Raw genomic sequence first — 11,558 nt, forward strand, 5'->3', positions numbered from 1 at the left:
AGAGAGAGAGAGAGAGAGAGAGAGAGAGAGAGAGAGAGAGAGAGAGAGACACTTACAATGATAAACACATAATATCAGGAAATATGAGGAAAAGCATGACCTACAAAACAATTCCATTTCATCCGGAGAAGGAAGCAAAATCAGAAGAGCGACGAAGGAGAAAAGGCGAATACGAAGGAGATATCGAACATTGCAAAGCAATATAATTTGGATTATTGCATTACGTATTGTCTCCCAAGAGAATGGTCTTAAGCTTTATTGGATACGTGACCTTATTGAATGCTGCGATGCAACTCATACTCTTTGTGTTATGGAAAGCAGGAGTTTATGATCAGAAGTATTTTGAAGCTAAGTTCGTTATATTTATATTATTGTTTCAAAATGAAAGTATCATTGTATGATATATATATATATATATATATATATATATATATATATATATATATATATATATATATATATACATCGAGCTCCAAATATCCTTTAATATCTAATTCGCTCTACCAGAATTAATATATTTTCATGTGTTAACCTAAGGGGAATTTTTTAGTCGATAAGAAATTGGTCGGCTCACGGGCGCGAACCATCGAACCCAACAAATTCATGTCGTACAGTGAAGCCTTAAACCACACTGCCACTCCAAAACAACGAACACCTGAGAACGACAGGTATTTGTAGTTGAGAGGCGGCATAAACTTATACCCTCTTGCGGTGGTGGTGTGGTTTAAGGCTTCACTGTGCCCCCTGAATTTGTTGGGTTCGATGGTTTGCGCCCGTGAGCCGACCAATTTCTTATCGAAAAATTCCCCTTCGGTTAACATATATGAAAATATATTAATTCCGAGGTAGAGCGAATTAGATATTAAAGGACATTTGTAGCTCGATGTATGTATAAGAATCACGGAAATGTGATTTGACTCATATATATATATATATATATATATATATATATATATTATATATATATACTATACACATATATATTATACATATATATATATCTATATATATATATATATATATATATATATTAACTATATATATATATCTTATATATAAATATATTAGATTAAAAATTAACTATTATGTCATGTCACATTATTATCCCACCTACTGATCCTAAACCTCTTCTTAGCTCTGAGATCATCCACTTCCCACTTGGTGGGTTGGTTGAGATTAAGCTAGCTTATGCCAGCACGAGCTTTTGACCCCAAATAGCCAGTGACGTACCCAAGGCTCTCCTCAGATCTTGCCAACATCGCCACTGAGCCCAGTCGAATCCTTAGAAAACTGTTAACCTTTAAATCAAGCAAGAATTAAAAATACCAGAACCCTCCCTGGTGGCACTAATCTCTCGGTACCCTGAAGGCTTAATTAAGATAACATCATCCGTGTTATGATTAAGTTCAAAGGACTCCGGGTCCCCCTCCCCTCCTGGGACGTCCGACCTCGTGGGACACTGATGGCAGGACTCTGTTGTTTTTCGAAAGATAGCAGCGGCAAGGATACTTTGACGGCTATAACAAACGAGGGGGATAATCCTTTGGTGGGTGGGTGTGGGGGGGGGGGGGGGGGGGGAAGTAAGCGGGACAATGTTACAGGAAATAATTTTGTGGTTAAGGGGAGCAGGTGACGTCAAATGGTAAATAATATAACACTGAAGTAAAAGAGTAAGAAGAAAACATGAGAAGTAAGAGGAAGAAGAAGATAACATGAGAAGTAAGGGGAGGAAGAAGAAAACTTAAGAAGCAAGAAGAAGAAGATAACATGAGAAGTAAAAGAGGAGGGAAAAGATAACAAGAGAAGTAAGAAGAGGAAGAAGATAACATATAATGAATACTGGAATCCTTTGTGTCTCTACATGGCTGACAAAGCTAAGATGTAAGCATTAGCACAACATTTAAATAAAGGTAGGAATTTATGAAATAGTCGGACGGCACCATGATCACGTAATCCATTATTCCTTATGAAATCCCTGATGGAGCCAGAGATTACCTTAATGGATAAGTACGGAGTGGGAATTACGGTATATCATTTAAGACTAGGTCAACCCAAGCAGAACGCCCCCCTTAATCGAGAACATCTTCAGCTATGAAAACGATAAGATATGAACGGGAGACTTCCGTATCTTAATGACTGGTCTCGATTTTTTTTTTACGCTACTAAGGGCCTCAAGTGTTCTTTTTCTGTATTCACTGTTTCTCATAAGTTTTTCCCAATTATTATTATTATTATTATTATTATTATTATTATTATTATTATTATTATTATTATTATTATTATTATTATTTATTCCACTGATGCTGCCATTCTTTTGATGAAAATATTATATTATTATTTATTTATCTATTGGTCTATCACAGTCCTCCAATTCGACAGGGTGGTATTTATAGTGTGGGGTTCCGGGTTGGATCCTGCCTCCTTAGGAGTCCATCACTTTTCTTACTATGTGCGCTGTTTCTAGGAGCACACTCTTCTGCATGAGGCCTGGAGCTACTTCAGCATCTACTAGGTGTTCCAGATTCCTTTTCGGGGATCTTGGGATCGTGCCTAGTGTTTCTATGATTATGGGTACAATTTCCACTGGCATATCCCATAACGTTCTTATTTCTATTTTTCCCTTTCTTTCTCTTATTATTATTATTATTGTTTTGTTTTTTTTGGTCTATCACAGTCCTCCAATTCGACTGGGTGGTATTTATAGTGTGGGGTTCCGGGTTGCATCCTGCCTCCTTAGGAGTCCATCGCTTTTCTTACTATGTGCACCGTTTCTAGGATCACACTCTTCTGCATGAGTCCTGGAGCTACTTCAGCCTCTAGTTTTTCCAGATTCCTTTTCAGGGATCTTGGAATCGTGCCTAGTGTTCCTATGATTATGAGTACAATTTCCACTGGCATATCCCATATCCTTTTTATTTCTATTTTCAGGTCTTCATACTTATCCATTTTTTACCCTTTCTTTCTCTTCAACTCTGGTGTCCCATGGTATTGCGACATCAATGAGTGATACTTTCTTCTTGATTTTGTCAATCAACGTCACGTCTGGTCTATTTGCACGTATCACCCTATCTGTTCTGATACCATAGTCCCAGAGGATCTTTGCCTGATCGTTTTCTATCCCTCCTTCAGGTTGGTGCTCGTACCACTTCTTACTGCAAGGTAGCTGGTGTTTCTTGCACAGGCTCCAGTGGGGGGCTTTTGCTACTGAATCATGCCTGGTTCTGTGCAAGTGACGGACATTCGCTTGCTATGTGGTTTATGGTTTCATTTTTCGTATTGCAATTCCTAAATATGGGCGAGATGTTATTTCCATCTATCGTTCTTTGAACTTATCTGGTTCTTAGGGCCTGATCTTGTGCCGCTATTATCATTCCTTCAGTTTCCTTTTTGAGCTCTCCCCTCAGAAACCATTGGCACGTGTCATCGCTGGCTAGTTCTTTAGTCTGTCTCATGTATTGTCCGTGCATTGGTCTGTTCTGCTTGTCATTTTCCTGTCTCTGTATATTTCTGGGTCTTCGTCTACTTTTATCAGTCCTGCTTCCCATGCACTCTTGAGCCACTCGTCTTCACTGGTTTTCATACATTGCCCCAGTGCTGTTCTCGATGTTGACGCAGTACTCTATGCTTCGTAGTCCCCTCCCTCCTTCTTTTCGTGTTTTGTATAGTCTGTCCGTATTTGCTCTTGGGTGTAGTGCTTTGTGTATTGTCATATGTTTCCTGGTTTTCTGGTCTATGCTGCGAAGTTCTGCCTTCGTCCATTCCACTATTTCTGCGCTGTATCTGACTACTGGCACTGCCCATGCGTTTATTATTGTTATTATTATTATTATTATTATTATTATTATTATTATTATTATTATTATTATTAATAAATAATAATAATAATAACTGTTTATTGCAGTTTCTAAATCTATCGTATGAAATTCTTCGTAGCGGCAGGTGAATGATTTAACAGTTGTTCCCAGTTTATTGATTCCCTTCCGTTTCTGTAGCTCTTTCGACCAATTACAGAGAGGCAAATGAAGCCAGAGGTACAATTATGTTTGAAAAGGGGCCTTTTCCCGAGATGCTATTATTATTATTATTATTATTATTATTATTATTATTATTATTATTATTATTATTATTATTCTATCTGTCGAAATGACCAGCATAGGAGCTATCTAAGCAAGCTACTTGAAAATACGGCGCGGTAATTCTCGTAACATACTGGACTGAAACGACTTCGTCAAGATCTACTTATTAACTGACTCTCTCGGAAATGTTTTTACTTGGAAGCTAAAACTTTAGCTTGAAAGGAGATTAGACCGCAGAAAGGCGAGAGAAGATGGCATGTATAAAATATAGATTCAGGATTTCACCCACACCAAAAGTCTCCAAAATCGACAAAAAAACACTAAGAGTAGATGAGGCAGTGAGAAACAAGGCTATTGCATGGATTTGAAGGCCATCACTTTGGCTCTGTTCTGAAATGTATAAACTATATGCAGCTGAAAACCTTCATGGATAGTGGTATGCTGACTATAAACCCATGAAGGCTCTACAGGAAATCGGTCTGCAGAGAGACAAGTTATAAGAAAAAGTGATAAATAAATATAGATGAAGGAATAGGCAATAAAACTGATGCAACTGAATTAGAATTGAAATAAATAACTTTCTGCAGATAACGCAACGATTTTATAAGACCAATCTTATTCTGCAAGGTGACAATAGAAATGCAAACTTTACATAAAGATAAATGAATAAATATGAGAGAATGGACAGTAAAACCAATACAACTGAATTCGAACTGAAATAGATGACTTTCTGAAGATGACGCAACGATTTTATAGCATCAATCTTTCTCTAAAAGGTGCTAAAAGAAATGCAATACTTTACATAAGATAAATATATAAATATGAGGGAATGGACAATAAAACTGGTACAACTGGATTCGAACTGAAATAGATAACTTTCTGCAAATAACACAACAATTATATGGCACCAATCTTACTTATTCTACAAGGTGCCAAAGGAAATGCAATACCTAAAGCTAAAACACCTAGCTATGATGGTCACCTTACAAAATTGTCGAAATTCTGCCGCACAATATTCAAATTTCGTCTTCTGCATTCGGTTCAAGAAAGAATGTGACCTCAATAGATTGCTATGCGGAAAGAATGCTGAATCACGCAGGATTAGGAGCCGGTGATTGCAATGAAAGGGCGGTTCTTGGCCTAATGATACGGTCATTAGTATCATAATACAAGAAAGGTGAAGTATTCTAGATTTAATAATAGGGTAGAAATAAAAGGACTCAGAGGAAAGGCGAGAAAAATACAGAGATACTGATCGGAATGATGGCATGTACAGATACCTGAGGTAAAATAAGCAAATACAACTTCAAGGAATAATATATTTGAGACTGTTTCTGGATGGTTGCAACAAGCGGATGAACCCATGTACATCCTGCAAATTTATTAGAATATATATTCTCCAGAATATTTTAATAATTCAAAACATCAATAACGTTTGAAGGTAACTGGCTGTATATGCTTCCTCATAGGCAAACGTTCATCCGTGAATGTTAACAAACGGTTTGACATTAAATAAACGTTTAAGCTACGTGGAAAGCAAACGACTTTTAAAATTCCATGAAATGTTGCAATCATCTATTATAAAATCTCATAACGCCCAGTTTTACGATCAGGTCATTTGTTTAATCGAGGTCATATACAAGAATAATTGCTATCGTCGTCCTTGCCTAATTAAAAAATTATCTTAATTGCGTATGGCTCTAATAAGATCTAATAAGCTATTAGCTGCCGCGCGCGTTTTCTTAATCTGCTCTCTACTAGATTCTTTTTTTATTTTTATTTTTTATTTTGCAGAATTAGTAAACAAATTGGGTATATCTGAATTACGTCAGCGGTTCCTGCTTTTACGACTCTTAATTATTTGCTCGTTTTATTGGTGTAAATGACCAAAATAGTAATGAAAGTATTTATGTTTATGTTTCTTCTATTTGAGAAGGGGCGGTTCTCCTGTGAAACTGTATGTCTGTCTGTACACACACACACACACACACACACACACATATATATATATATATATATATATATATATATATATATATATATATATATGTATATATTTATATATATAAAATATATATATATATATATATATATATATATATATATATAATAGATACGTATATATACTATATATATATGAAAGTATTTATGTTTATTTTATTTTATCTGAGAAGGGGCGGTTCTGCTGTGAAACTGTATATGTCTATTATTTATATAATATATAATATTATATAATGAATATATATATAATATATATATATATATATAATTTATATATTATAGATATATATATCATATATATATATATATATATATTTATATTACTATATATATATCATATATATGTATATATATATATTATATATATATACATATATATATTATATATATACTCACTTTTAACTTTTTGCCATTTCGTGTAAGGATGTATGTACCATGCGTCCTATTTTCCATGAAAGCGACTTCACTGCTGAAAAATGGAATCGTCGAAGGTGTTAGTTCGATCTTGCATAATTCAAAAAAGCCGCGAGAGCAACCAGAGAAGGTCTTGCACCTGCATGCAAAATTCATAACACGGTTATGTTAGGTAGCCGAGGGATTCTAAAACATCTCCACTTCCTTTTTCATCTTTTTTCTTCGTCTCCTCCTTTTCCTCTTCGTAATCCATAACCTCGTTTTCCCTGGAATATGGAGAGGGTTTTTTTTTCTCTCCTTGGTGGCAGTAGCGTGAATAATAAATGGCCAGGTGTGTTCCACAGAATACCGAGAGCCTTTAGTTATTAAATTGCGGACGAAAATGAAAGAGGGGGAAAACATTTCTTTTCATATGTTTCGCGTGGAATTTAATTCATACATTTCACGATTGAAATGTATCTCGGAAATTATCGTAATTTGTCTTGACAATTAACTGAATAACACGAGAAGCTAATGTTATACAACCATAATGTAGCAGATTTGGTGTGGGGGAGGGGGGGGGGGGGGGGGGGGAAGGTGAATATGATTTATTGATGAAAGATTTGGAAAACAAAGAGAAAAAAACGTCTCAAAAATTAATTCAATTATCAGCAATACCCTGTATGAACTTGACATTCAGTAAGACACAAATCCTTTGAATTATCATCACTGCCATTATTTTTAAGGAATGGGCCAAAATGAACGTGTAAAACAAACCCAAGCTCCCACAAAATAGAATATCCATGTGTTAAAAAATCATTTAACAAACCATAAATATTTACCTAAACAAACAACGCTGTAAAAATCTCAAATAGGAATCAACAAACATCAGCACAAATAAGATTGGCAGGAAACTGTTCCAAAGTAAAAAAAAAAAAAAAAAAAAAAAAAAAAAAACAAAAAAAAAAAAAAAAAAAAATCTGCAAAACGATTAGCATGATCTAACTCTTAGCGGCAGTGGCGGAAGAGGCAGCTGTAGAAGGCACTAGCTAAAATACTTTCATAGTAAGTGCCTAACCAGGATATAATAGTATACCGAAGATACCTTAATTACAAATACCATTACTGGAAAAAAAACTTAACTTCTAACAATATACCTTTTAATATTTAATCCAAGAAATCTGCTAACACTCATAGATAACAACGTTCCTTTAATGGACTATCAATAAAGCTGAGGAATGTGGTATGAACGCCATCATAATATCATATGTCTACACAGACGTCATTACAAAATAATACATACCTAACCCTGTATAGTATTCGAAGACCTATATGTAAGAGCTACGAAAGTGAAAACATGAAGTCCATAGATAACTCAAATATTGCTAGATATTCAAGATAATTAAGGACATTGTTATCCATACACAGCTAATCATGCTGGGAACGTACCACAAGACCTATCAAACGATGTCTTACTTTTGCTGGATTTTAACTTCGAACCCCACTATCTGACAATGGTATTCTATACGTCACAATTCTCTTATGTCGCTTTTAGCGTGATGGAAGAGCTCCTCAATCATTGAATTGGCCATAAAATATCATTTTCCGGCCAAACAATAATATTATTGGTAAAGACTGCAACCATTAAAGGTCTCAGAATACTACCCTGTAGAAATCCTTATGGGATAAATCTAGGTCTACTTAAAACATCTGAACAACAACCTTTGGTACTTACTCTTTAGAAATGCCTCTTCTAAGAAATGCATTGACTCTGAAAATGAAAATAAATATATAATTAGATCAACAAACAGACAAACTAGTCAGGAGAATAGACAACTTTTCTTGCGACAAAAACCTTGTAATAACCTCTTACAAAATACTACAGCCCATGAATATGGAAATATGTAAATTAATAGATAAGTAAGTATATATACATATTAGTGAGGAAAATAAACAATATTTTATTGATTTCCTTTAGTTTTAGACGTATGTATAATAGATATGACGCAATTAGTAACTAAATTGAATTAATTTTTTTTTTACCGCTACCGCAAACGCAGCATCACGTCAACGCAGCTTCATTTGGCTCTCAGTAAAAGACAGATAAACACGAAGGCGAAAGACGACAGGAGACCGAGATAAGTTTCCCCTCCTGTGAACCTTCGATCCGAGTTTGTCATTTTATTATTCAAAGCGAAGCTCGCATTGAAATACATTATAAACAAACGCGGCAGATAAGACTTTTGCTCAGGCACGGATGCATAATGCATGGCGCTTCTGGTTATCCCCCAGAGGACGAGGAAATTTGGCCCGAAAATAAAAAAAAAAAAAAAAAAGAAAAAAAAAAAAAGTCGAGTGACTGAAATGGATCTTTACTCTTATACATATTAGTTGGGAGTTTTCCTCGTCGCATTGCGAAAGCCCATTGCCACACTCTGGTATTGCCTGTCATTAGCTGGAGAGGGTAAACTATTTTCCGAGAGTTTAATACAAAAGAGTGTCAGATTGAAAGAAACATTAGCCTTGGGAAAATATTTCCGAAACGAAAGGTATTTGCAGACATATTTGTGACATTAAATTTCTGCAAGGTGGATTTTTTTTATAAGTTCATTACTATAGGTCTGGTTAATCCGAAAGATAGATATAAATGTTTTCAAAAATAAAATAAATATCTCTTAGATTTTTAATTTTTAAAAACGTTTATTCAACTTTTGGATTAATTCGCTGAGGGTCTAAGGAACTTCCATAAATAATAATAATAATAATGTTCTAATAAGAACGTCTTATTGGATGCTGTATCTATGTCAGCACTATGGATTTCTTACAGAATCTTCTCTACAAAAAGCGGGTAAAGCAAATTTCTAAATGACTTGTGATTACAAAGATAAAGTCAACGTATACATGATATGAAAGACTGGAGTGAGGGAGGTTATTATCTAGCAGCTGATTGGTCGCCTCTTAATACAATGAGGCGCTGATTGGACGGCATTTCAAATGTAACGGTGACGTCAGAGATGGAGTTTCGTTTCTACCTGTCAAGAGCTACAAATAGGTAGGTTTACACCTAATCACTTTCGTGTTGCGGGCTGTTACGGCGTGGGACCGCAAGAAACCGTTACAAAATTGATGCGGAGGAGAGAAAAAATGACCGTTATTGGGCGGCTTTTGCGGACCCGGGCGGTGGGTTACGGGCACCTCACGGCGTGTTACTGCGGTGCCTAGCGGAGTGTTACGGAGTTGGCGTGGAGTTGGGGCGGTGTTATGGTCGTTGTTGCTATGCCAGGCCACGTGCTCTTGCGGCTTTGTTACTCCGTGTAGCAGTGTGTTGTGGGTGGGTTGTGGTGTTGTTGTGGAGCGCATCCGCACGAATCACGAAGTGCAAATTTGCATGAATGTTGCACATGCACCGTGCCACATCGTGCCACACCGTGCCAGATATGAACCTTGGGTATATATAGAGGCCTGCCAAGCACATCCTTCAATCCATGTCCAACCACCATGCAATATGGACCTCAACAGCCTCTCACCCCAGGAGACCCAGAGATTTTTTGTGGCTGTCCTGTGTCTATGTGCAGTCCAGGTCATCAACGGGTTGAGAAGACGTACTAGAGTGCCACAGCCACCTGCACCACGCAGAAAGGACGGCAGGGTAGGGCGGATTTGGGCTCGGGAGTGGCTGTCATGGTGGCAACTACATGGGGACTACGACCAGCTACTACAAGAACTGAACAAGGAGGACCACAAAGGACACAAGAACTTTCTACGGCTACCTTGAATTGTTCGAAGAGATGGTCGAAAGGCTGACACCCCTGTTGAAGAAGGACACGAAGATGCGGCGTGCACAAGAGGTGGGACTCAAGTTGGCGGTCACTCTCCGCCACCTGGCAAGTGGGAACGAATATACAAGCCTGCAATACAGCTTCAGAGTATCCAAGAGTTCCTTATGCCGATTTATCCCAGTAGTCTGCCAAGCCATTACCAACATATACAAACCAGAAGTGATGAAGTGCCCCAAGACACCAGAAGAACGGAATGACATAGCAAAACGATTCGCCTCCAAGTGGAACTACTTCAATTGTGTGGGAGCCCTGGATGGAAAGCACATCGCGATCAAGAAACCCAAAGGTGGAGGATCACTGTATTTCAATTACAAGAAGTTTCACAGCTTCGTCCTCATGGCCCTCTCCGATGCAAAGTACAAGTTCGTGTTCGTCGACGTTGGTGCAGAAGGAGGTACTGGGGATGGAGGAACCTGGCAGAAGTGCAACCTGGCCAGGGCCATCACAAACAACCGAGCAGGACTCCCACAAGACAGAAATCTGCCCAACGACGACGAACCCATCCCCTTCCACATAGTCGCCGACGATGCCTTCACTCTCAATACGTGGTTGATGAAGCCCTACTCCCACCAATCACAAGATCCCACCCAACGAATATACAGCTACAGATTATCTAGCGCTCGGTTTCGTGGGTGGTGGAAAAACTCATTCGGCCTGCTGCAGGATGAAATGGGCTAATCTTCGGGACGACGATGCAATAGAATGTAACCAGGTGTGTGCAAGAAGATAACTTTGCGTGCATGTGTCATGCACCATCCTGGTATTGCAACGCTACCCACTTGCTGGCACCGACGTTGACTATGAGGACCAACCCCATAACGTCGTAGCAGGTACTTGGAGGGAGGAACAGCTGAACCTCATGGAACGACTCATGGCAAGAAAGGGACCAAACTACACACGTCGAGCGAAGGCCGTCAGAGATTACCTGGCCCAGTACTACTCATCGGATGCAGGCGCAGTGGAATGGCAAGAGCGAATGGTGTTTCCTCGAGGACGACCAGCTACTGATGAGTAGAGGATCCAAAGAACCCTGTAATAAAACGTAACCAAACAAATGTAAATAATTGTAAATAAACATCATGATTTATTTCTCATTGTTTTATACTCCCATACTTTGGTATTGTCCTAATAACAATATTAATACAATAAATAATATTCGGTATGATGATTGGTACTATAAAAAATTATGTTGAAAAAATAGTTAAATGAAAGTTATAATAGCAATCATAATAATGAGACAAATGAGAAG

The 11,558-nt window shown here is 37.5% G+C and overlaps 1 protein-coding gene across 1 annotated transcript; it reads left to right on the top strand.

The window, feature by feature from the left end:
• Positions 1 to 10,258: 10,258 nt before the first annotated feature.
• Positions 10,259 to 10,987, top strand: LOC135215727 (putative nuclease HARBI1). The gene has a single exon (XM_064250683.1). It carries the CDS (start codon positions 10,259 to 10,261, stop codon positions 10,985 to 10,987), a length of 729 nt encoding a protein of 242 aa, XP_064106753.1.
• The last annotated feature ends 571 nt before the right edge of the window (positions 10,988 to 11,558 follow it).

This window comes from Macrobrachium nipponense, chromosome 5 (genome assembly GCF_015104395.2).
Source record: "Macrobrachium nipponense isolate FS-2020 chromosome 5, ASM1510439v2, whole genome shotgun sequence".
Lineage (NCBI taxonomy): Eukaryota > Metazoa > Arthropoda > Malacostraca > Decapoda > Palaemonidae > Macrobrachium > Macrobrachium nipponense.